At 37.9% G+C, this 27,931-nt stretch overlaps 2 protein-coding genes across 4 annotated transcripts in view; one reads left to right on the top strand and one right to left on the bottom strand.

Moving 5' to 3' along the window:
• The window catches only part of LOC139938111 (Na(+)/citrate cotransporter-like), a 51,364-nt gene that overhangs the window by 3,811 nt on the left and 19,622 nt on the right, over window positions 1-27,931 (top strand). For 2 of the 3 annotated variants that reach the window (XM_071933487.1, XM_071933486.1), the window contains exon 1: window positions 14,803-15,100. The exons of the other annotated variant lie outside the window; for it this stretch is intronic. In XM_071933487.1, the coding sequence (XP_071789588.1) occupies window positions 14,990-15,100 (111 nt within the window). In that variant the 5' untranslated portion in view covers window positions 14,803-14,989. Of the gene's footprint in view, window positions 1-14,802; window positions 15,101-27,931 lie in introns of those variants that run through there. 3 annotated transcript variants of the gene reach the window in all.
• LOC139938109 (patched domain-containing protein 3-like) lies at window positions 289-9,049 on the bottom strand. Its single transcript, XM_071933485.1, has 2 exons — window positions 8,044-9,049; window positions 289-4,194 (listed from the first exon to the last, which is right to left on the bottom strand). The coding sequence occupies exons 1-2, from the start codon at window positions 9,032-9,034 to the stop codon at window positions 2,627-2,629; spliced, it is 2,559 nt and encodes an 852-aa protein (XP_071789586.1). The 5' UTR covers window positions 9,035-9,049; the 3' UTR covers window positions 289-2,626.

The raw sequence follows: 27,931 nt of genomic DNA, 5'->3' as shown, positions 1-27,931 counted from the left end.
GCACAGTGAATACGGGTGGGTTTTACGCACAGTGAATACGGGTGGGTTTTACGCACAGTGAATACGGGTGGGTTTTTATACAGCGGCGGTCTTTTTTCGGAGTGAATAATTCGACTGCCTTGAGCAAGGCTACCCATAAATGGCCGACCGTGTTAGTTCGCACAGTAAAAGGAAAACCACGCAATTACGAGGCAAAATTGTGTGGATTATTGTATTCTACTTTTAAATTATCTTTCCAACCATATGCATTTTATAACAAACGGTTACAAACGCTTTTTTATAGACCAACTCGTCCGATCCAAGGCAACGTGTTCCTTTAAGAGCCGCAGTCCACAACCTTCTCCGTTCGGGATCGCTGGGAAAACGATAATATGACTTGTGGTTTCTCCCTTGTGTATTCTGACAGCCAGAAACAGCACACGAAGTCACCATTGTGAGATAGGACTTTAGTAGAGTAAGAGTTATAGATTTAGGAGGCAAGGGACGTCGCGTTGCAGGCATTATATAGCGCATAAATACAGCATCAGTGCCTCGCCGAGTTGAGGGAGGTCACACAAAATCGCTGGCCGGCTGGGGTCAACTTGTCAGTAATGTGATACAAACTCGACACAATATTGCTACAATATTGATACATCGCACACACTGAAGAAAACATTCAATAAAAGTGATCAACGACAGTTGACTGACATAAAGTATAGTACCCGCTTTGATGAATAACGTTATCAGCTCTCTGATAGTTAGTCTCAATCGTTAATTACAGCAAATTTGACAAATACCGCCTATCGTTTGCACGTAAAATTAGGGTATTTTGCCTACCAGCATGTCAGCTAGTGAACTTGACACGCATTTTCGTGACGTCAGTGCAAAACCTGACTAATTACATTCACGCATGCGTACAGACCCTGTTGGTTGGCAAACGCCATAGGGTTGTGCACTAAGCAGACGCACAATCGCGTCTGCGTGACGCACCCATTACCCGTGTACAAAACAGCGCGATGTGCCCTCAATTTGCCAACCAAATCGTTAGTGCGCACGCGCTATGTGCAATTTACATATTTCATGGGAAGGGTCTATGGACCGACCCGGCCTGTCAATCAAACTGTGCGCGTTCACCCATTTGACCAATCACAGCAATGATTGTGGTCGGACAAACTCGGTCATGCGTGCGCGTATATTTGCATAATCGTGCAGAATGTCAATGGGAGTGCTCGTACACGTGTCTTGCTCGCGTGCGTGGTGGGCGGAGCTTAGTGGAAAGCCGGAACGGTCTATTGACTGGAGCGCTAACTTGCTCCGCGTTTTGAAGCCACCCTGAGCGCAGACATGTTTGATGTGTTGCGTGACTACGAAACGATTTTAATTTAAAGAGAACACATAATATTGCCGCGATTTTTTTAAATTCGGCATGTGTGCTTTCGTACGCGACTGCCCATTCGCGCACGTCCGCGCTACGAAAACCGTAAGTTCGACTTGATTGATGTACTAAAAAAAAGGATACGCGTCTTTTAAACATGACGCACTTGACGCTCGCAGTTTGTACGCTCATCAGCAGATTGTGCGTTCACATCATAGATATAGAATAGAATAACCAGATCGGCCGCGCGTTACATACGCGGGTTCTGGCATGGGGGCTGCCATTGCCTATCTCCCTAGTACATTTTCTGTGCGTTGCCGTCAGCACGTGACTTTTTGCCGTCAGCACGTGACATTTAGCGCGTCAAAGGCCTATCTCCCGTGTTCATTTTCGCGCGTCGCCTTTCGAACGTGACATTTTTACCGCGTCCATGGCGAACCAAAACTTGTTCTACACAAGCAATGGCGCATATGTACGCACGACCGATCTAGTTATTTTAACTCTGAATCTATGGCCGTGTCCGAAACGACGACTTCAGCTACAGCTACGTCTAGATCAGCGCGTCTACCAGTGTTGAAGAATAGGCAGACGCGCGCGATCTAGCCGTAGCTGTAGCCGAATTAGCCGTTTCGGACACGGCCTATGGTTCGATTCACATTAGCTGCATTTTTTGGTTCGATGACACATAGAAAAGAACAAACGCACTATCATGCAAATAGCCGTACAAAATTTTAAGCTTTTGTATTGGTTTGTACATAAACATGGATGCGCCCATACGGCTTCAAAACCTTAATGCGTGTATAAAGGGGAGTTAGCACTCCAGTTCTATGCTCTCGACCAATACGAATGAAGAAACTGTCTTATAAGATGAGGTGCAAGCTCGCGTGTCACGCCCATGTTTCAACACTTTGTACTGGTCATAAACCAAGGTTTTTACACTTCCACGTGACGCGCTCTCCACCAATAGGAATAGCGAAACTGTCTGAGGTATTTATGAATATAGGTTTACTTACAAGACAGTTAATATCAAACGTTATTATTATTGTTATGCAGTTACAATTTGCTTGTCATCAGACGTCTATTTATGCGCTCGTTTTTGTTTTACGGAAAATCAACATGCTGATTTTGATTTTCTTTACAGTAGAGGGCGACATTTATCAGAACTAATAATTCCTGCAGCCAAAGTGACAGTTTTTCTGTGGAAATTAGAAAAACTTTATAATTAGAAGATTTTCAGTAATGTCGTTTTAAGTTCCACTACCACATCATCGACTATAGTGGATCATCGACTCTCATCGACTTCACTGGAATGGTGAGCTTGAGGAAAACGGGGATGAAAAGGAGTCCATGCAAGGCACCGATGGAAATGACAAGAAACATAGTCTTAAAGAAGGTTCGGAAGATGTAAGAGTCTGTAAAAGCGAGGACTAAGACGCCGAGTATGGTAGAGAGGGAACCCTGTACGATGGGCATGCCGATGGAGTACAGAGCATGGATGATGTTGGCCTGACGTGAACCTCGGTTTGCTACGATGTATGCGTAGCAGATGTGTGCTGAGAAATCCACACTGAACCCTATGCAGAGAATGAGGTTAGTCATGGCGATGGAATCGAGGTTGACTTGCCAGAAGGTCATGTACCCAATCACCCCTGTTACAATGGAGGCTACAGCTAGAGTAACGAGGATAGAACAGATAGGGTTCGGGATCATGAGTAAAGCTATAATCAACATAGCACCGACCGCGATACCCATGTTTTGAAGCGTGTTGGGCAAGATTGCTGTGTATTGATCATAGAAGATGAAAGCCGGGTGGTAGACTATGGCAGGCAGCTCTGAATCCTCTGCGATTTGTCTCAGCTCAGTCATCATGAATCTTTCTTTATCAGTGGTGTCCAGGTCTTTCGTTGCGACGAAGAATCTCGAAGCCTCAATGTTGGTGCCATTGAAAACGATATCGAGAGAGTAATGTTCGAAGGCTGGCTGGGTGAGGAAAACGTCTCGGAGTGTGTCGACGAACTCGGTCTGGGTTGGTTCTCTGAGATTGATCGAGTTCAGGAAAGCAAGAAAGTCTCGAAGCCAGGAAGCAGACAGATTCTGGTCTTCACTGAATGTATACTCGTTGTCTTCCATCTTTGCTAAAGTCTGTTCCATGATGTCTTGTACTATGGGATTCCAGACATCTCTTCTCTCGGTAAACACCAAAGCAACCTGCGGCCCATACTTCTTGAAGTAGACACTTTCCATATCTAGAAAGTTAGCAGCGTATGAGTTATCCCTTGCGAGGTTGCGTAGACTGAGACCTTCTTGTACCTGGGTACACCCATAGATGGCGGCACCCAAGTAGCCAAGGTATAAGACTATGATGAGAATCATCATCCACCATCTTGTGATAAGGGGGCCGTAATACTTCTTGAAGAATATCATCAAGGCATGATCGTTGAAGTCCCCTCCTTGGTCGGCTGATGGTTTTGACCCACCTGCGCAGAATATATTGTACGCCGTAGAGTTGGTCTCCTCCTTAGGTTTGACTTTAAGACATGACATGCAGTGTCTGTTCGCCGCCTCACGTCTACCAAATAGAGCCATGCAAGCACCGAAGAAAGTAATCTGGTATACGTAGTCAAAGATGACAGCCACACCGGTATACATACAGAATATACGCACGGATCTGAAGTACGTTATAGTGCCAATACCGAAAGCCAAAGCATCTGTGATGGACGTGATGGTTATCGACATGGCGGCCTCTGAGAAGGCATGGCGCATGCGCTGTTCCACGGTCAGTCTGACGTCAGTTTGTCGCCAGGCAGCAACCATGATGAACATGTCATCTACTCCGATACCTGTTGGAAGAATGAAGAAACATTCAATAATTTGAGCACTGAATCCTACACGAAGAAGATGATTGGTTATAATATCCAGAGTCACTCATCCCGGAAGACAATAATGATACTCCTTTAAAGGATTTGGGTACTATTGGTAATTGTCAAAGACTAGCCTTCACAGTTCGTGTATCTCAACATATGCATAAAATAACTAACATGTGAAAATTTGAGCTCAATCGGTCATCGAAGTTTCGAGATAACAATGAAAGAAGAAAACACCCTTGTCACACGAAGTTGTGTGCGTTTAGATGGTTGATTTCGAGACCTCAAGTTCTAAACTTGAGGTCTCGAAATCAAATTCTTGGAAAATTACTTCTTTCTCCAAAACTATGGCACTTCAGAGGGAGCTGTTTCTCACAATGTTTTATACCACCAACCTCTCCCAATTACTTGCCACCAAGAAAGGTTTTATGCTAATAATTATTTTGAGTAATTACCAATAGTGTCCACTGCCTTTATAGGATTTGGGGACTTTTTCAAAATGTCCATAGATTTACATTAAACTTATAATGATAGTGGAAAGCTTCCTGTCAAATATTACTTACTGAGGTGCTGTAGTTTTTGAGAAATTAGTAAAACAATGTCATGAAAATACGTGCGTGTAAATGCTTACAAAAACTACAGCACTCCAAAACGTAATATTTTCAGGGAAGCTTTCTACTATCATTATCTTTAAACTGTGTAAGTTTAGTAAGTTTAGTGTACATCTGTGGGCATTGTGTTACGCACTGGACACGTTTGGTAACTGTACAAACAAAACCCATGTATTCTCACTTCAGTGTGTCCCAACATGCATAAAATAACAAACCATTGAAAATGTTGACTCAATTGGTCATCGACTTGCAAGTGAATAATAATTAAAGGAAAAAACACCCTTCTTGAACAAGTTTTGTGCTTTCAGACGTCTAAAAAGGGCTTCGGACCTGAAGTATTTTAATGTTTGAGAGAACAATTTAGTGTTTCTCAAAAACTACGTTTCTTCAGGAGAAGCCGTTTCTCACAATGTTTTATACTACCAACAGTTCTCAATCGTTCGTTACCAAGTCAGTTTTTATGCTAAACATTATTTTGATTATTACGCTAAACATTACTTTGATAATTTACCAATAGTGTCCAGTGCCTTTAAAGTGAACTCTTAGTTACTTAAAAACTCCGCAAAACACCTACAAAACCAAGAAATTGTGAAGAGCACTGGAGAGCTGCTGATACTTAAAAACAAACATTATTAGAAATGATATAGAAACGATATTACCGTGTCAGTTTGTATAAATTTCTAAATAATTACATATGCAATTTTACTAACGTTTTGCACATTCCAGGGAAGAAAGACATGTCAAAAGAAACCTTTGATTAGAAAGAAGCCTACATCACCTTTTGATAATATAATTAACATTTCACTTCAAAGAAGTGGTTATACAAATGGGTCTGTTTTGTGCCTCAAAATTTTAATGTGAAAAGCGTTACTGTCCCAACGCTTCTTAGATAATGCATGCAAAAAGACCAAACACAAACTAATTTATGTATAATTCATCTTATACTATCAATCACTTCAAATCAATGTGTATAAAAGATTACACATCCTAAACAACAGACTCAGTCTGGTGCACTTTATAAAGAAAACATAAATGTCTAGGTTTTTTCAAGGGGTTAACAACGATCTCTGTGCTCTATAACGTTTTTATTCAAAGACACGACAACAACCAACCAACGGCAAATAATGTCATGTGCACGTCATTGGTGGCTGGATTATGGTTGAAAAAAAGCGTCTGGCTTTGAATGGATTTCCTCTAAAATAATTTTACCCCGGTGCTATTGTAAATATTTCATTATTGTTCCGTCCATTATATCATCGCGCTCATGTTATTGAAAATGTGGTCAGCAGTGTAAAGCCTAGTTGTACAAAGGAAAATTAAGTGCATACTTAATCAGGTTCATGTGTTGTACATACAAACTGTAACACAAAGTGCAGCTTGGCTTTTACAACGCGATCCCTGAGTAGACAGGGTCATGTTGAGTAGGTCACGGTGTGGCAAGTGTTCATTGGGTCTAGTGGATCGCGCCACTGTACTTCTTCGCCTCTGATCGCCTCTAAATATTGTGCACAAAGAAATGTCTAGCTTTGAATGGATTTCCTCGAAAACAATTTTGTTTTCATTATTGTTCCGCTCATATATCATTGCGCTCCTGTTAGTGAAAATGTGCATAGCAACAAAGCCACGTTACAAATAGTATATTCAGCCTTTACAATGAATAGTCTTTAATGATCATGGATATTATTTTCGGAACATGTTTGGTTGTACTGTTGCTTTGTATACGTTATTCGCGGATCACACAATACGCATAGAGGCTTTATAAAGACACTCGGCCACTAATGGTAGTTTTCAAAGACCAGTCTTCTCACTTGGTGTACCTCAACATAAAATATAATGCATACAATAACAAACCTGTGAAAATTTGAGCTCAATCGGTCGTCGAAGTTGCGAGTTAATAAAATAAACAACACCATTGTCACAAGAAGTTGTGTGCCTTCAGATGGTTGATTTCGAGACCTCAAAACCTAATTTTGAGGTCCTGAAATCGAATTCAAATACTTTAATGAGAAATTGCTTCTTTTTCAAAAACTACGTTACTTCAGAAGGAGCTGTTTCTCTCAATGTTTCATACTATGAACAGCTCTTCATTGCTCGATACCAAGTAAGGTTTTATGCTAATAATTCTTTTGAGTAATCACCAAAAGTGTTCTTTGCCTTTAAAGGCAGTGGACACTTTTGGTAATTTCTCAAAATAATTATTAGCATAAAACATCACTTGGTAACGAGTAATGGGGAGAAGTTTGTACTACAAAACATTGTAAGAAACGACTCCCTCTGAAGTAACATAGTTTTCGAGAAAGAAGTAATTTTCAACGAATTTGATTTCGAGACTTCAGAGTTAGAATTTGAGGTCTCGAAATCAAGCATCTGAAAGCACACAACTTCGCGTGACAAGGATGTTTTTTCTTTCATTATTATCTTGCAACCTCGACGACCAGTTGAGCTTACATTTTCACAGGATTGTTATTTTATGCATATGTTGAGATACACAATTAAAGTGAGAAGACTGGTTTTTGACAATTACCAATAGTGTCCATGTCTTTGAAGGCAAATTACTTCTTTTAAAAACATGTGAACATTTCATAAGAGGTAGTCTTGTTTTTGAGATATCGCCGAAGATCCAGAGCGAACAATGCCACTCAGGAAGATAAATCTCTCAGAGGAATACACGGTCTAAGAACTGTACTGATAACAGTATGAAACGCTTCTCGGATTCAAACTTAGGGGGAGTAAAAACTTATTTTATACACTTTATAACCACATTACTAGTAATTGAAATGTTTCTCGAAATGCTTTGACAAAAAGTGTGAAGAATATTAATTTTGGTTTTACCTATATACACCGACCATCGATGTGTGTAAGCAATGTGTATTCAGTAGGGGGGGGGGGGGGGCTACTTTCCCGAGCTCTGTGTACAAAATCATAAGCATGTATTTATTGCGAATTGGTTAGACACTGCTTGAGAGTTGCAAAGATTGTGGGTTCAAATCTCACCCGAGTAATATGCCTGTGATTTTTTCACAGAAGTCCGGCGGGAAAGTACACAGTGCTATTAAAATAAACAGTGCTAACAAACATGGTTGTATGTGGGTAAAACCGAGATTATTATTCTTAATCCCTGACTTAAATTTCCATCTGTTAATAAACTATACAAAGCAATCACGGTGGAAGTAATTCACATCTGTATCATAACATCATTCCCGATCTAACTTACCAAGAATAAGAAATGGTGCTGATCCCACCACATTGATGTAAGGTACTCCGATGTAACCCATCAGACCGAACGATGAGAGCACAGCTAGGCCGGCAGATATCACCCCACAACCGGCCAACCAAGGCTTGCTCCGTACCCAGTCCAACATCACACAGGAACAAATGCTGAAGGTAATCAACAAAGTAAAGGTGATAGTGAAGTCTTTGATGACATTGGAGCTGGCTTTATCTAACTCTGTCTCAAGAGTACTTGATACCTGGCGAGTGACTCTTATCTCAGTTGCGTTGAAGGCTTCAACAACTTGAAGAAACTCGTCCTCCCATAGAGCACTTCGTTGGTCATCCATGCTGTCTTGATATCGTAAGATGTAAGATAACTGCATGACCTCTGCTGAAAAGACTTCATCAGATGAACCTGATTTGAACACCACTCCTCCTAGCTCTCCACCAAGGAATGAAACTTCATTGTTTGAACTGTAGATAGGATAAGTCAGAGTGATTGAATCCAACATGGATGCGTTGTAGTTGTAAATAGACAGTATCGCATTCTCACAATCATCATTCCATTGAACGCAGAGATCGCTAAAGTGATACGCCTGACCGTTCTGCATGACGCTGATGTTCATGATTGTCTCATGAAGATTAAGAATCTCTTCCAAGACAGTCTTATTGAGAATGTTTCCACCGTCATTCCTTTCTATGATTAATTTTCCCGATCGTCCAAGCCTCGTCAGACGAATAACCAAGGTGTCGGTGTCGCCATGTTCTGCAAAAAGCTCTTCCACAGTTGCCCGGTCTGTTTTCGCCTGCCCATTCTCCGGTGTGTATAAATTCTCTACATTCTGCTCCTCACTAATAAACACCAAACCGGCACCGAGGACTCCGCTAAGAACCAACGGCAGGAGTAGAAACGGGAACGGATGCTTGGCGATGAAACCACCATAGTTGAAGAAAAAAGACCGTAAACCCTTCTCAATGCAGTCAAACGCCATGTTTGTTTGTCATGTCTACATACTTGTAACGCGTCATCAAACATCAACCAGAGTAGCTCGCATAAAATTATGCTGGCTGCATAAGGGTCATCATGTCAGACCAACGCACTTTTGAAACAATGCATCATTCCAAAAATCAACAAATTAAAAATCACGTGATAGAGCATATCTTCCTCTATCAGAATCAACCTAGAAACAAATGGGCTCTTCAAAAATTTACAATTTTATGACTGTTTTTGTACAGTTTGTTAGGTTACAAATTAGTCAATTTATATACTTTACATAATAAATCCACAAACAAAACTCACTCTTCTGTTTCTAAAGTTACTAAAAGTGTTCATGATTTGCGATTTGTTTCTTGTTGAGGGCTGATGTGGTTTAACCAGAATCAGAATTTAAATTATCAGCAGTGACACACCCAGGATTTATTTTTTTTGGGGGTGGGCCATATTTTCCTAAAAAATTTCTTTCGAAGATTGTAAAACAAAAAATCAAAACAAATCAAACAAACAAATTGAAGACCTCGGAGGGGCTGGGATCATAACATAAAATCAGGTTAATTTTAGGAAAAACACTATTGGATTTTGGGAAATATCAGCTTGAATGAAATGCTTTGATGCATCGATTCCATTGAGGCATTTTTGTAATGTCATGTAACTGTATCTCCCAAAAGGAAATTTACATGTTTACACAATTATATGTTTGCCTATCTGTTTCCTGAATGATAGTCCATCTGCATGATGATTTGTGTTTTTTTTCGCAAGTCATTATTCAATCGAATTGCAATGTGTTGTGTACTATTAATTCTGTATTTTCTTTTATAGAAATGTCTCTGTAAGGACAGGGATGGGAGCCCAAATACTACAAAACATTTGTTTATAATTTATATACATTGGGTTATTTATTGGACATAATATTAAGTGACATCAAACTGAAACACTTCAAAATATTCTTGATTTACGCACTCTCAGTAACTATTCTGAAAAAAAAAAAAAGCTGACATACAAAAATAAAGTAGGAGTCTATACTTGTGGATTGAGCGGTAATAATAGATAAAGAGATTTTTTTCCCCTTGTTCTTCACACCCAGCTGAAAAGAGAGGGGTGGACTGTTTTATCAATGGAGGGGATACATATTTTGTTGTCCTGTGTTTCTGAATCTTACTATCGTCTTCTTGTGTGAAATTTGTCCGTGTGTACAAACACGACTAACAATGCGTTATACTGCCAACAAACAAACAAACTGGATTTTTTTCAGTCGTTAGCTTACAACAGTTAGATTGGTTCGTAAACTGTGGAGAATACTTTTTAAAACGAGGGAGAATTGTAATAGAAAAATTAGTTACTTTAAAATCCTTTAAAATCATTTTTTTTTTACTGGTAAGATAATTTCAAGCCATGAAGTATCATTGTTGAGTCTAGACTACACCTGGTAGGCCTACCTGTTTAAGTAGTGTATAGGCCTACGTTATAAGAGAAAATAATCAACGGTCTGTGCTTTTAACAACAGAGAAATTATGTTCAGATAATAAATAACTCTTTATTAGAAAAAATACTAACTCAAATACTTTCAAAATGACATTGAAAGCACCTGTTAGCCTTGGTATCCATCATTTTCGGATTCAGCACCCCCGAATTAGTTAAATCTGGTATGTTACCAACTTTTACTAAAAAAATGCCGCTCGAATTTTTAATTTTTTTTATTTTAAATCTGGTCTAGACTAAGAGGCATTCGACAATATTGATCATGTTGTCTTACTTTCAAAGCTTGAGAGGTATGGAATTAGGGGAAAGGCCTTGGACTGGTTCAAAAGCTATCTCTCTGATAGGAAACAGTTCGTTCAATGGAAAGATTATGACTCTACACCTAAAACTATCAAATGTGGCGTACCTCAAGGCTCAATTCTAGGTCCAATACTCTTTCTTTTATATAAACGATATCTGTAATTCTTCCAAATTGTTATCCTTTATTCCTATTTGCTGATGACACCAATGTTTTCTTTAGTCATAGTAAATTAAAGGAGGCAGTTTCAGTAATGAACTCAGAATTGCAAAAGATTTCATTGTGGTTTAATTAATGTAACAATCTATCAATTAATAAAAAGAAAACTTGCTTTATGTTATTTTCAAATAAATGCAAAGATGATAACATCAATGTGTATATAAACAACTCTACAATTAGCCAAGTTAATTCTTTTAGATTTCTATGGGTTATAATTGACAGCAACCTTAATACTTGGAAGTCTCACTGCCAAAAGATTCACACATCAGTTTCCCAAATTTTGGGTGTTCTACGTAAACTTAAACACATTCTGCCTAGGAATGTGCTATTCTCTATTTATAATACGCTGGCATTGCCCCACTTTCAATGCGGAATTCTAGCTTGGGGAAATACTCATGCTTCTTACCTAAACAAGCTATTAATCGTACAGAAGAAACCCTTTGAGAGTAATAACCAATTCTAGCTTTAGAGAGCACACCGCACCACTTTTCAAGCAATTTAAAACACTCGATATTTTTAAACTTTATAAATATCATCTTGGGGTCCTTATGTTTAAGTTCGAATCTAACTTGTTACCAGGTAACATAAGACTCCTCTTTTCACGAAATGTGGACATCCACTCACATAACACTAGATCAGCTACTAAAATTCATATTGGAAAGGCTCGGACCACTTTATTAATGAAAACAGTCAGACATCAAGGCCCCCTACTCTGGAATCAGCTCACCCCAATACCTTCATTTAGAACTGTGCACAGCTTAAAAAAATACTTACTTAAAAACCTACTTATAACTTTCGTTTAAAATGACACCACCTGTAACTACACGCGTACCATGATTATCCATTCCAGTCTATCTAGTTTTGTAATTTCTTAAGTAATTATGTTCCTGTTAATTTTCCTTTTTGTTATCAACTCTCAATATGTATTTAAGGCTGCATAGCAAACAGATTGTGTAAAACAGTTTAATTACAAACATTGTTTTGTGTTGTTTTTTTGCTGTATGCATTATACCTTTCACTGTACTTTTATTTCATCAATCAACATTGTTATTGTTATAAACTAAAACCAACTAATATATATTATAAAGGGTCCAGGCTCTGTACAAGCCTAGGCTTTTTCCTGGTGCCCTCCTCTTATCACCCTTTGTTCTTTTGTCTTGTATGTTTTATGATTATTTATTGTGATATTTGGAGAAAAAAAAAGTCGGATCGGGCTAATAATTGGTGTGCAATTTTTATCAAAATCGGAAGACATGAGGTAAAAAAGTGTGTTGGTCTGACATGGAATGACCCATAAACAAGTGGAAGGCCACATTTTTTTGTGTACGTTTTTCAGGTCAACCAGAGTGCAATACAAAGCAATACACAATACAATTGTATAGGCAAGGTCGCTAGTTATTGAACACAATCTTGTTCTGAAGACTAAGTTTTTTTCTCCTATAGCTGCAATGGATGTTCAGTTTTATATGTGTGATAGAGCCGTTGACCAGGGCCAAATTTCATAGAGCTGCTAAACACAAAAATGTGCTTACCATGACATTTCTTCCTTGATGAAAACATGATTATAGGCATGTCAATCAAATTTCCATTTGTTGCATAATAATTGTTTGTTACTTGTATTTAGTTGTTGTTTGCTTATCCTGAAAATCACGTGAAAATTTTGCTTGTAATCCTGTTTTCATCAAGGCAAATATTTCATGCAAAGTAAATGTTTGTGCTTAGCAGCTCTAAAACAATTAGGCCCTGTTCACCATTGTATAGTTAGGGCGTCAAACAACGTGCTGTCACCAACAACGCCATCTTCATGTAGCACCTGAACAAACCATACCTCAAATTTTAAACAGTTTTATTGTTTTTCGTAATAACCGATTACATTCAAGGTAATTCACACGTTTGGTAATCCCTTTTTTAATTTATGACAATACAACATGTGGTTAGAAGCCTGGCATCTTATCTAACTTATTATTATTAGTGTTATTATTATTGTTATTATTTTTATTTTTTATTTTATTTTTTACCAACATCCAAATCCAACTGTGCGGTTATAGGTTTACTTACAAGGCAGTTAATATTGAACATTAAATTATCATTATTGTTCTGCAGTTACAATTTGCAAGTCATCAGACGGCTATTTATGCGCTCATTTTGTGGAAAACAGGAAACCAACATGCTGTTGTTGATGATTTTTTTTTTTTACAATAGAGGGCGACATTCATCAGAACCTAATAATTCCTGCAGCCAAAGTCAGAGTAGGCCTTTTGTGAAAACTAGAAAAACTTTATAATTAGAAGATTTTCAGTAATGTCGTTGTAAGTTCCACTACCACATCATCGACTATAGTGGCCAAGCTTCATAGAGCTATTTATAATATGCAGTAAGTGCTTAAAAATGAACAGAATTTGTTTTAAACAAATCGTATGTGAAACGATATTGTAGCTGTGTTCATATTATAGCTGTTTATAAAGACAGTGGACACTATTGGTAATTGTCAAAGACTAGCCTTCCCAGTTGGTGTATCTGAACATTTGTATGCATAAAATAACAAACCTGTGAAAATTTGAGCTCAATCGGTCATCGAACTTGCGAGATAATAATGTAAGAAAAACACCCTCGTCACACGAAGTTGTGTGCGTTTAGATGGTTGGTTTCGAGACCTCCAGTTCTAAACCTGAGGTCTCGAAATCAAATTCGTGGAAAATTACCTCTTTCTGGAAAACTATGGCACTTCAGAGGGAGCAGTTTCTCACAATGTGTTATACCATCAACCTCTCCCCATTACTCGTCCCAAGAAAGGTTTTATGCTAATAAATATTTTGATTAATTGCCATTAGTGTCCACTGCCTTTAATGTGTTTAAATTATCTCACATTTTTTTTTACCAACACCAAAATCCAACTTTGCGGTTATATATTTCCGACAGTGTACAGTTTGTTGGAAAACCAAGATTTATTTGCAAGGCAATATTGAACATTTATTGTAGTGCATCAATAATGTGCTACATGAGCTAAATGCAGGAAAAGCGATCAGTCCGGCGGATTATGCATTGGTGTGTTGTACGGGAAATCCTAAGGCTGTTTTTGACTTCGTCAACAGAGGGCGACATTCTAACAAAACCAACTTCGCCACTCAAAGGCTGCAGTGCATAGAGGTTGTGAAACATTATTCTCGGGGCCCTAAAGAAATTAACCTTGCCTCGGAATATAAACGAATAATGTCGACCGTGTGACAATGAAGTGCCTTAATAACACATTTTTTCACTGGGCCTTTCAGCAACGGTCCTGAACCCTTTAGGTGGCCCCGACCCCACAGTGGTACGTGTCACAAAAACTCTCTAGGCTTCAAAATAAACACAATCTCAAGTCTTCCAACTCAACACAAACACTTCGAAAACAAAGTTTGAAAACTAACTTTAATCATGTGTTCCACTAATTAGAACTGACGAACAAACTTTCTCATAAACGATCAACAAAACTACTCGTAAACACTATGGTGGAGGTCTTCACTTAAATATAGTCGAGGTTTCATAAAAATATCACAAGGGATAATAAATAATATTTACTTTAATACGCAGATAAGTTTAACAGCCCCCACTATCATACATACTGTGTACCTTTGGGGTCGGGTCATTACAATTATGGTAGGGCCTACCACGTCGAATCAACGATCTCGGGTTGTAATATCTTATGTTAATGTTTGCACATTGTATACATGTACTCATAAAATACTTCTACACAAATATCTCCTGTTTCTGTTGGTGTGAATAATTCTCAAGGCTAGTTCGGTTCAGACTGTTTTTGGATCACCTCTTGCGAGGAACAAGGTTTATACTGACCAGTTCAACTTAGGGTCCCCTAACGAGGTAGTCCCATAGGTGTGTTGTACACTGCAAGCGTCAGTTTGTGTAGGAGCCGAGAAGTTATTAACACACCGGAACCTTTTACCCCTTGCCCCACCAATGGCTCCATGTAGAGCCGTCATTGAGTTTCTATGGGCTTTCAAGAAGACACTACTTCTGGTGGCGTTTCCACTGATTGCCTCGCCACTGCTAATTGTCATTGGAGATAATGTAAGTGTACAACTTTGATTTTTGTTTGTTTGTTTGTGAATAATTGTTGCGTACGCAAACTGCATTGCAGCTGGTAATTGGATTGGGGTGGGGGGGGGGGGGGGCCTGACATGTCATCCCGATCACACCGTGCCCGTTAAAGAGTTACTGCATGTGGGACGCCTATCAGTATTCAATGTCTTTAGCATATTAAGAAAATGTGACATGTTACTATACCCTCCTTTCAGTGTGGCGTAGCAGAAACTTGTAAAGTATAATAAATGTCAATTTAAAACTGCTCTCTGAGGTAGGGCTGCTTAATTAAAGCAGAGCATTTTGCTTAATAATAATTTCCTTGCACTGTTCACCGTGGCATATCACAGAGGACTACAGATAGATTTACCTATAGGGCAAGCTTAATTGTATCCTTATACTAAGGCCTATTTCTACTTGTTGTGCGAAGCGGTGAGAACGACCAATTTGTGGACACGATCAAGACAATTATGACCCCTAATTAGGTATATCACTCATGTTCCCCTGATGTGCAAAGTTCATGCATCTGTGTATATATAGAGCAACACGTGATTGGTTGTCATCGGCTAATTATGCACTATCCATAATCCGTGGTAACACAAATTTCCACACACCGCCACATTATGTCGGCTAATAATAACGAAAATGCTTCTTGGATCCTTCGTCATATAGTTCGGACGGGTGTTGTAGGAGATTCTGCCACCCCCCCCCCCCCCCCGCCCCACCATTGAAGTGCTGCACCCCCGCCCCGAACGGTGAACTGTGTATAAACTACTTCTGTTGTAGCGTCCCCTTGTGATAAATCCTCCTTCATTCAACGTTATATTGCGATCGAGTTTTCAGATTGAATTTAACGTTTTGTATTTTCAGAAAACCAATCTCCGAAGTCTGTATTTAAAAACTATTATTATATTAGTTCTACCGAGTGGAAGCTAGTTAGCAATAAGTACTTAGTATGAATATTTCCTGATTGTTTTTTTTTTTTTTTTTTTTTTTTTTCCAACCAAATTCCCGATTGGTGCTCTAGTCCAACTTCTTTGTTATTATAAAATAAAAGATTCGTTTTTACAAATCCAAAATATGTATGATGTTACTTGCATACATATAATTTAGTAGCCTTAGGTAGGAGCTTCGTCAGACTTGCGACCAATGAGTCCAAACTACGCATACAACGCCCTCTATGTCCACCAAGAAATGGTAAAAAGGCAGTTCGTTATTGGACAAAGCCCCCTAGCTTAGGAGTAAATCGTTGCCTTGGATTGGTCGAGTTGGTCTTTGAAAAGCATTCTGTAACCGTTTGTTATAACATGCATATGGTAGAAAGAGGTTGTAAAAGTAGAATACAATGATCTACACAAATTATGCCTCAAAATTGCGTGGTTTTCTTTTTACCTCGTCCACTAACACCGTCGGCCATTTATGGGAGTCACAGTTTTGACTCCATGAATGGCCGACCGTGATAGTTCGCGACGTAAAATGAAAACCGTGCATTTTTTAGTAATACTTGTGTGGATCATTATATTCTACTTTTAAAACATCTTTCTAACCATATGCATTTCATAACAAACGGTTTCAAACGCTATTTATATACCAACTCGTCCGATCCAAGGCAACGTGTTCCTTTAATGGTTCTTTGTTATTGTTTTTAACAAGAGGATTTTATCTGGAACTTTAGTGTGAGTTTTCAGATTGGGTGTTAATATTTTTTTTAGCAAAGTTAATGCTCCCCCCATCCAAATATCGTATTTGTAATAATTGTTATAATATTTATAACAGTAATATTTAATATCCCAAATAACTTACACATCACAACGAGTCACAGTGGGGTTGACCACCTTTATTTAATTTAATTGTTGTGTGTCTGTATAGGCCCTCCATTGACTTTTATTTACCATTCTCACATTATGAGTTTATAATTGCAATATAATTATTACATAAGTACTTTAAGTAATAGGTCAAAGTGTAACCATGGACAGCAATTGTGGTCCCCTGGCGAAATACTTGAAATTTGAAACACCCGAGGACCATTTCAAATTAACAGCAATCCATATCCGTCCAGCTACAAATATTATGTATACTAAACAGTCCTTTGTTTATAAGAAACAAAATAACATTTTGTTGGGCCAGTGAGTTGACAACAAAGTATTGTGCCTCCTTGGCTTCAGTGGATCAATTATGTTTTGTTTTTGTTAAAGAAGCTATTTATTAGCACAATAGTTGAACAATAATTGTTAGCAAAAATAAGCACACGAGCCAAATCATTTCGCATGTAAATTTTTTTTTACTGGCCCTGCCCTTTTTTTAGTCAGCTGAAATGTTAAATCTAGTTCTTTGAAATGTTACCCATGTCACACATGTTCCATATTATTTAATTTGAGTGACCAGTAGGCATATCTAACTAAGATTTACTAATGCTGAATAAGCAAAATGTCTTCTTGGGAAGTCGCTCTGTGCTTGTTACAACACCCAAACGAATATTTAGAAAATAATTGCAATTCATGTTAATGCTGACTTTGGGCTTCATTGCAACTACCTTACTTCTACAGCAAATATAAATACTACAAAAAGTGACATATATTATACAACTACATTGTTTTACACGCCAATAACCCTAAAATCCTTGTTTCAGATGATGAGTTATCTATTGTTGTTCAATGCGGATGTTGAATAGGTTGTTGTGGTTGAGGTGTTTGTTATGAAATATTGTGAGTGATATTATGGTTTTAGTGCAATAGTCAAGTTAAAGGCACTGTACATGTTCGGTAATTGTCAAAGACCAGTCTTCGCACTTGGTGTATCTCATCATAGCCCTAAAATAACACAATTTTGGCTCAATTATTGTTCATCGAAGTTGCGAGAAAATGATGAAAGAAAAAAAAACACCATTGTAGGACAAATTTGTGTGCCTTCAGATAGGAATAAAAGACTTCTAGCTAGACGTCTTTTAATATTTAAGTGAGAAACAACCTCTTTCTCAAAAACTATGTAACTTCAGAGGGAGTCACTTCCCACAATGTTTTATACTAACAGCTCTCCAATGCTCGTCACCAAGTCAGTTTTTAGGTTAATTCTTGTTTTGAGAAATAACCAAACGTGTACCTTCCCTTTAAAGCGAGATGTTTTAGTTAGGTGTTACGATGAGAATGGGCTCTGTTTAACAAAACGCGAAGATTCAGTTGCAAACTTTATTATACCATAGTAATTCATATTGTGACACCACAATTTGTTTAGCATTTAAGATCGATGTGATCAATATTATTTTATTTTTCTGTGAATCCCAACCCTGATGTGACTTGCCATGGTTTGTGATTGCATTACCACAGAGTCCTGCTATATCATTTCATGAGGCCATGACAATTTTCCATTTTTGCCATCAAATTAATGTAGGTCACTCCACAACTTGCAATTCCACAAACATCTGTGAGTTTTCAAATTAACATCACTAGACGAAGGTCTATCTAAATGTATTTAATCATTTTTTTTTTCTTACATCGGAACATTTTAAACCATCAAAATCCAGATACTTGAATTGTTTTAATTTTGTTTTGTTCATTATCAACCAACATTGCTTGAAATGAGGCAAATTTTATCAAATCAACTGGTGTGAGCTCAGAGTTATTAAATTGTACAATTGGTATTGGATTTTGACAGATTCAAGAAAAACCTACTAAGTAAACAATAGACATCGGCCCAATTTCATAGCGCTGCTAAGCACACACATCTGCTAAGCATAGAATTTCTTTCTCGATAAAAACAGGATTACCAACCAAATTCCACTTATTGCATATTGCTTCTTACTGGTATTCAGCTGTGTTTGCTTATCCTGAACATCACTTGCAAATTTGGTTGGAAATCCTGTTTTTATCAAGGAAGAAAAGTCATGCTAAGCAAATTTGTGTGCTAAGCAGCTCTATGAAATTGGGTCTAGGTCTGTTTATGAGCTAGTGGCTGTGGATGTGGCTTCTATACCATGTGAATATTCATTGGAGCATAATTTGATATCCTTTGCATCATCGGCAGCCATAGCCACAGCCGCAAAAAACAGACACGGCCTGAGACGATCCTCTCGTCCAGTGTCCTCGTTTAGTAAGGCGCCCTCATGGTCCGGCCTGTGTTAGCTGATCTTGTGGGACATCGGTCTAGACTCCCAGTGTCAAGTGAAGGATAAACATCATGACTTACTTGAACAGTTTGTAAGTCATAACTGGACTTGACATAGTTCTGCAAATGATTGCACACAGTTCAAAAGGTGTTGGTTAACCTCACACGTCACAAGCATTGGTTTGCCTCGATATTGGGTGTATGTCATCTCCAAGGTCATCGTCTCAATCTATGGTAGAAAATAAACCATTGTTAAAGCCATTGGACATTTTCGGATCAAACAAGACTTAAAAGTTCACAGATTTACAAATAACTTACAGGGTTTACAGAAGGTAATGGTGAAAGACCTCTCTTGAAATACAAGTCTATGAAATGCTTTACTTTTTGAGAAAACATTATAACTATCGAAAAATACGGACATGTCATGACACGGCGAAACGTGCGGAAACAAGGGTGGGTTTTCCACCCCTAATGACCAATTGCGCCGAAATGTTCACATGTTTGTTACTTTATATAAAGGTTGTGATGCACGAAGTGTGGGCCGTAGACAATACTGTTTACCGAAAGTGTCCAATGGCTTTAAAATAATATGAGATTTCGTAAACTCATCTAATACAAGTATCAGTTGCTCTGACTCGGAGTTCAAAGAGTAGTCAAGTCAGAATGCTAGCAATGTGCAAAGAAATTTCCTCCAGCTAGCTCCAATCATCTCTTCAACTCAACGACACATAATTCCATCCATTTGTTTTGTCTTTCCTTTTGTGCATTTTTAATTATTTTTCTGTAAAACTTCACCTGGCATTTCAACCGAGTTTTTGTTTGTTGCAAATTTAATGATGAGAATAAATGTTTTTTAGTTTTTTTTTTTTAAATCGACGAATCGACAGCTTCAAAGTTGCTTATCCTGAAACTCCTTTGCCTAATTTATGGGATGAATTTCCCCGTCAAAGAAAAATAGTTTATAATTATTTTATTTATTTACACTGAACTTACACAGTTTGCAGATGATAACAGTAGAAAGCTTACCTGAAAACATTACGTGCCGAGGTGCTGTAGTTCTTGAGAAATGAGTAAAACAATGTCATGAAAATAACTTTCGTCTTAGTGATCATGAGAAGAAAATTATTTTAGCATGTAAAAACGTATTTTCATGAGCTTGTTTTACTCATTTCTCATAAACTACATCACCCCAGCAACTAATATTTTCAGTGAAGCTTTCTTCTATCATTATCTTCAAATGGTGTAAGTTTAGTGTAAATCTGTGGACATCGTGTTTTGTGATACAAAAAGTACCCAAATCCTTTAAGTTTACCATTGTGGTCTCTGCACTTGTACCCTCAAACAATGCTCATCCAAAAAGTTCAGGTTGTAGACACCAGTCTCTGAGTTCTCCAACACTGCTCATCCCAACTGGTCCAGCTGTAGTCAACATTTCGAGTATCCTCCAAAATGGTCATTCAAACAGGTCAAGATGTAGTCACCATTCCAAGAGAGACTGCTCAAATGAGGAAAATTTAGAAGAAACACACACATTTATTCATCTTTGTGAAAATTGCAGGAAGAGCCGACTTCCCATTGTTTCAGAATCTCCTTTCGATTTTTTCGGATTGTTAAACTCCGGTTCTTTGCAAAAAGGTTACCTCTGTGTTGGCTTGTTGTTCGAGCCTGCTGTTGTAGAATCTCATTTGGTTCTAGTATTTTGTCAGCTGCTTTCAACTGTTTTTTGGGGGGTTCACTTAAGACCTTTTTGGGGGAGATTTCGAGTTAAAGAGATGCAACATTTGATTTCATCCTTGTTTCATTTTCACTTCCAAAGTTTATCTATATAACCGATGTAGACTTCCTCGAGCTCCTCAGAATTTCTAGATTAATTACATTATACACATCTTCTTTGCTGAAGCTGCTGGATGAACCTTCTCTTAAAATCAGATTTAACATTACTACCCGAAAAAAAAAAATTATATACACAAATATACTACCAAGTAGGCTGTTGTTGACTCCTCCAATGTTTAGCCATTTTCGGTTGTCGTCACCACTCAACCAGAGACTTCTTAACTGGGGGAAATTTAATTTGTTATAGGCACAGAACTATTGTAATCTATATCAATTAACATATCTTTACGAACATTTGCAAGGGGCAGATTTCTAATGTTCATAAAGGTCTTCATTTTTTGGTTGAGTTTAAAAAAAAAAAAAAAATCTGCAAATTTTATTTCGAGACCTCAAGTTTAGAATTTGAGGTCTCGAAATCAAGCATCTGGATGAAAGCACACAACTTCGTGTGACAAGGGTGTTTTTTATTTCATTTATATCTCGCAACTTCGACGACCAATTGAGCTAAAATTTTCACAGGTTTGTTATTTTATGAATAATGTTTAGCTCATCATGCGAGAAGACTGGTCTTTGACAATTACCAGTAGTGTCCGCTGTCTTTAAAGCAAACTGGTTCTTGTAAATTGTTTCATCGCCGTGGTTGGCTGGCTGAGAATGTCATTCTTTTCCCCAAAAATATATTGCCTACTGGTTATCACTGTCTATACTGCTCATGATTATTTTCATAATGTTTTGGTATTCCCTCCCAAAAAAATAATAAGCTGGTGTTCAGAATTGTTCATAATCCTCGGAGTTCTTGATTGAGTTGTGGTCTTATTTAGTTGATAGTTTTCAACAGTAACTTGTATAATAATGTAACTTTAAACCGAATACATTACCAAATCTTATGATTGCCCCCATAGTCACTGCCTAGTAGGCATTATCAGTGAAGATTTCAGAACTCCAACTGCATCATCAACTTCAAGACAAAATCATCATCACCTTCTGGAAAGAAACAATTTTCTAGAAAAGTTAGTTGTTTGTTATGGTCACTTCACTCAGTTCACCATATACACATTATCTGAGATAGCCCCCAATACTTTACCAAACTAATGTCGTCTACGGTGTCTGACAGTTGCCATCTGTGCACACATGATTGCCACAACATCCATACTGTAGAAAAACGAAAAAGATTGATGATTATAAGGAGAACGGTTAAGAGGCTCTGAAAAAGGGTAAGCAACTGTGAAGGAAAGGATAGTTTCCTCTCACTCTTAAAGGTACTGGACATATTTTGGCAATTGTCAAAGACTATTATCCCGACAGATGCTTACAATAACAAACCTGTAAAAACAACCTTGTTGTACCTTACTTTGTGTGTTTTCAGATAAAAAGCATCAGCTGTGGTCTTTTATTGTTTGAGTAAGAAGTTATCTCTTTCTCATAAGTAACTGACGCTGCCTCAGAGGGAGCCGTTTCTAACAAAGTTTTATACTATCAACAGCTCTCCAATGCTCGTTTACCTCTTACGTTTTTATGATTTTTTTTTTTATTTTTTTTTTTTTTATAGTATTACCAAAAAGTGTTACGTACATTTAAGCCCGGTTCAAACTTCATATGATACGAATGTGAATTAGAAGCAGATTTGGACGTCACGTGGCTGCCCTCGCAGCGAATGTTCCGCAGGGGTTGGGCACATCTCAACTGTTTTTTTTTTTTTTTTTTTTTTTTTTCTGGCGTCAAAATTCGTATCGCATGCGCATTCGTAGGAAGTATGAACCAGGCTTTATACTTGACCCTTTCTGCAAGCACCGGAACCTCACTTGCCTCCAGTCACAAAATGTCTACTCTCACTCGGGTAGAACTGGTTACAGACTGAAAAAAAAACACAAAAAAAAAAAACAGAGTTAGTATGCCAAGGGAAATGTTTTAAAATCCCATGGGAACAATACTTCACCTCTTATACTTGACCATTGCTGCAAACATCTGACCTCACTTGCTTCCAGTCACAAAATGTTTACTCTTACTCAGGTAGAACTGGTTACAGACTGTGAAAGAAACAACAACACACGAACAAAGTTAGCATGTAAAGGAAAACGTTTTAAAATCCCATGGGAACAATACTTCACCTATTATACTTAACCAATGCTGCAAACACCTGACCTCACTTGCGTCCAGTCACAACATGTTTACTCTTACTCGAATAGAACTGGTTACAGACTGTGAAAGAAACAACAAAACACGAACAAAGTTAGCATGTTTAGGGAAACGGTTTAAAAATCCTTTGGAAACAATACTTCACCCCTTATACTTAACCACTGCATCAATCACCAGACGTCACTTGCTTCCAGTCACCCTTCAGGGACATCTACTCAGGTTGTGGCTTTACTGGTGACTGGGTAGCTGTTAGTTTTGCTTCAAGATTGAGTATCTTAGAATCAAGACTAAGAACTACACCAGTCACACTTTATACTTTACCTAAAGCCAGTAAGTCTGCTGAAAGAGAGCGTTAGTCTTATCTCTAGGCCTACCCTAATCTATACCTGTACTATCTAACCATAGAGCTAGGAACCAACCATTCATACAAACCACCATACAAACCTAGGCATCACTGGCATCTTTCATCGTGGACAATCTGCGAATTTTCTCACTTCTTCTCAGTTTTTTTTTTTTTTTTTTTTTCGCAGCGCTCACATCTAAGTGGTTCAGGAAAGTTGTTTGCGATGAACCCTTGATGATTAAACAACGAATGATTTGCATTTCAGGACTAAAGCTTTTAAATCGTGTGTTTTGCTTCAAGACCACCTCATTTTATTCTAAGTTTGGTGTTGGCTGTCTTGTGATATTCTTTTGTCTTGTTAATGTTTTAAATTGTTAAAGACTTTATGTCTCTTTCATGCTCAATTGAAAGTAACTGCATTCAAAATTTATGAAATGCTGATGTGAGGTATTCGTAAATACTAATTTAGCTTTGTAAATTTTATATTTACTGAATACCCTTAATCAAACATTATTCATCAAAATGAATGGTGAGTTGAAATTTACTTGTTTTCTTCATGTGTTTTTTCGTCAGAGACTCAAAGTTATGCTAAGTTAAAAATATATACATTTTGACATCTGCATTCAATTGATGAAATGCTGATGTGAGGAATTCGTAAATACTAATTTAGCTTTGTAAATTTTATATTTACTGAACATCCTTAATCAAACATTATTCATCAAATGAATGATGATTTGAATTTTACTTATTTTTCTTAATATTTTTTTTGTTAAAGACTTACAGTTATGCTCATAATAAAAAATATCTACATTGGGACTTGATGTAATGCTGATTCGGAGTATAATTACAAATTTAGCTGGTCTAAATTGTATGTTTATAATCCTTAATCAACATTAATCATCAAGTGGATAGTGGGTGTAAATAAATATTTTACTGCTTGGTAATTCTTATAACATTTATTGTGGTAGGTTTTGCACCCACATGGCTAACCAAAGTGGCCATAAACAAAATTGTTGGTTAATTTTGTTTGTAATTTAAAACTTGTTGCTACATTTATTACAAAAACAGTATTATCTTTGTACAAAATTGGTTGTCAAAACTATTATAAATCAAGTTTAAGGTTAACTTTCGACTATTCTTTCATAAACATTACGATATTTGAAATTTAAACTTATGACAATTATAAATAAACATGACAACTGACGACTTGAAGTTTCAACCCACCAGAAACTTCCAGTAAGACTAGTCTACTAGTTAAAAAGCATCATTGGCTTCGACCAATATGCACATCAAGAAATGCCAAGAAACTCTAAATCACCTTGAAAGATCTACAAGCAAGGACAACATCAACAAGATCGCAGAGCAACGCATAGAGGGGAAGGGGTGGTACGAGGGGTGGGACTCTGCAAGAGAACGGGTTAGATCTTCTCTTACTCTTTGCAGTCTTCATCTTGTCTTGGTCTTGGTCTTGATCTTGAAGATCAACTTGCGTTATCCGACCTCCATTATTGTGCTCAAGCATTTATCTTAATTTGTTTTGTGTTTTTTCTTCTTGGGGGGGGGGGGGTCTTTTTCTTTGAAAGGCCATATAATTAGGGATTATAATTAATGTGCTTTCACCACTGGTCTGAATCAGCACAATTTGTCAGAAAGGAGTTTGTTTTTCTACAGTTCAATTCAATTTGCTATTCTTGTGAAACTACAAATTAAAGAATGGTTCCACTCGTAAAGAAAATAACAATTCCCTTTAAAAAAGGGACATTCAATAATGACATGGTGTTTATAACAAATTTTTTGCTAGTGCTTGTTTACTTTCAGTTGCTTGTGGATTAAAGCAAAACTAGAGATGAATTCCAACCTTTACCAAAGAGGCAAATCGCGCAAATGAGTAGGTGAACTTAAAGACAGTGGACACTATTGGTAATTGTCAAAGACCAGTCTTGTCACTGTAGAACTCTAGTAGTCGTCGAAGTTGCGAGGAATAATGTAAGAAAAAACACTCTTGTCGCACAAGTTGTGTGCTTTCAGATGCTTAAATTCGAGACCTCAGCTGAGGTCTCGAATTCAATTCAAATATTTTAGTGAGAGAACGTTTCTCAAAACAAAACTACGTTGCTTCGGAGGGAGCTGTTTCTCACAATAAAGTACATGTATACTATCAACAGCTTTCCATGGCCTATTACCAAGTAGGTTTTTGTGCTAGCAAATATTTTGAGTAACAATAGTGTCCAGTGCCTTTAAAACTAGTGGAGGTCGGATGCGGCAAAGTTGTCATTACCTTGATCCTTTGGCGACCTCCAGTGAACGTCCACAAACCACATAATCCATAGATCTTCATCTCACATAAGGATACAGTTTCTTAAGTGTCAAACACAAAGATGTTGTTCACTCTTCTTGTTACTCGCGAAACAGTTTCATTAATGTATCTTTGAGCTCGTTGATGCTGCTGGGTGTTCTCAAGCCGTTCTCAGTCTTGGTCCACCGCTTACAGCTGCCCAAGTCTTTGACCTGAGAAAATTACGATAGGCTCGGCTTTGGTTGAAACTTTTACATTGCAGAGTTTAGCAATTCAGGTGTAATCGTCTTTATAGCATAATTCGTGGAACTGATACCGATACGTGATGAAGGGCTTGAAAATGAATGTTGTTTGAATACACAACAGTCTCTAGTGTCATTTTCCCGGCCAGTGACAAAAAACACCAGCGTTATATTTCTTGTGCTACAAAACTTGGCAAGGCCTTGTAATACAAAGATTATCACTTTCAAAAGTTACTGCAAAGTATTGTAACTGCACACGAATGGCCATCCTTTGAATTTTGTTAAAATGTGCAAGTACAATTCGTCAGAAAACGCGACGTTCAAATTTCCCACGTTGGAGCTTTTTAGCTCTGTGTCCATGTTGTACCTTCTAGTCCACCATGTTTTACTGCCGTCCAGTATGTTACTGTACGAACCGGCCCTGCCCAACAGCCGTATGCAGTGAGGCCATTATTGACAACTCAGTTGACGAAGATAAATCACCTTATTTGCATAACACTATAGATCTTATAACGAGGAAACAAATACATTCCACAGTCAACTCAAGTCCCGGGATTTATTTCTTTTTCTTTATTTGGAATGAACTGGCGGAATAAAAGCCTCAATCACTATAGGTGGATTCATGAACAATGCGACTATCCCAGTGCAAGAATGTGGGACAAGTGGGGCTGGGCTGGCCTAAAAAGAAAAGAAAAAAAACTCTCTTAAGAACAAAAGTGCTCTTTGGGCATGTTTCTTTTTCTGTGGATGGGTCTCGGGTAGTCATCCCTCGCTATTTACCTGTTATTTTGTTTAAAAGTTTGTTTGTATACTAATTTATTTATTTCTGTCAGTGGGTTCAGCATTTCCCGCGGCTGCTCGGAGGACTACAAAATTAAGTTTATAAAAATGAAAATAAAAGCTCTACACAATTAAAAAGAGGAAGATTAAGAGAGAACACAAAAATATATATTAATGTGTGTCAAGTGTAGGCCCTACTGTTACTTTGGGTTTATTTTGAACGGAAAACCATGGCGCTTAAAGCCAGTGGACACTATTGGTAAACAGTGTTGTCCAAGGCCCACACTTCGTGTATCACAACTTATATTTATAAAATAACAAACATGTGAACATTTAGGCTCAATCGATCATCGGAGTCGGGAGAAAATGACAGGAAAACCCACCCTTGTTTCCGCACGTTTCGCCGTGTCATCCCATGTGTTTACTATAAATCCGTAATTCTCGATGTCGAGAATTGATAATTGTTTTAATGTTTTCTCAAAAAGTAAAGCATTCCATGGAATAATATTTCAAGAGAAGTCTTTTACCATTACCTTTTGTAAACCCTGTAAGTTATTTGTAAATCTGTGAACTTTTTTTCTGTTCCGAAAGTGTACAAATGGCTTTAATAAAGAAGTTCACATTGACTAGTGGTATTATTAAAACATTGGCAATATTATTGGGTGATAGGCCGTATCCCAAACGGCGACTTAGCTGTTGCCGAAGTCGCCGTTTCGGACACGGTGTCGCATATGCAATTATGTCCTCTATGCAATACTATCCGGAGGACATTATTGCATATGCAATAATGTCCACCGGACGGTTTTGCATATGCAATCGTGTCCGCCCGAACGCTGCTGCATAATGCAATTGTGTCCACTCGGACACATAAGCATATGCAGTTGTGTCCGCCCCGTGCAAAACCGTCCTTGCAGTAAATTAAACGCCCTTGGTCGACCGAACATGTTCGCCATTTTTTTTACAAGCTAAGGGTATGTCACGAACGACAGGGGAAATGTTCGCCCGTTGGGTTTTCGCTGCAATCATAAAATACGTGATTAATTCATACGTAGGTTCAGTGCATGCACGCTCGCTTACGCACGCACATA

The sequence above is a fragment of the Asterias amurensis genome, chromosome 6, assembly GCF_032118995.1.
Source record: "Asterias amurensis chromosome 6, ASM3211899v1".
Taxonomy (NCBI): domain Eukaryota; kingdom Metazoa; phylum Echinodermata; class Asteroidea; order Forcipulatida; family Asteriidae; genus Asterias; species Asterias amurensis.
Note: the sequence above shows the minus strand (reverse complement) of the source record. Positions and strands in the feature narration are given on the sequence as shown.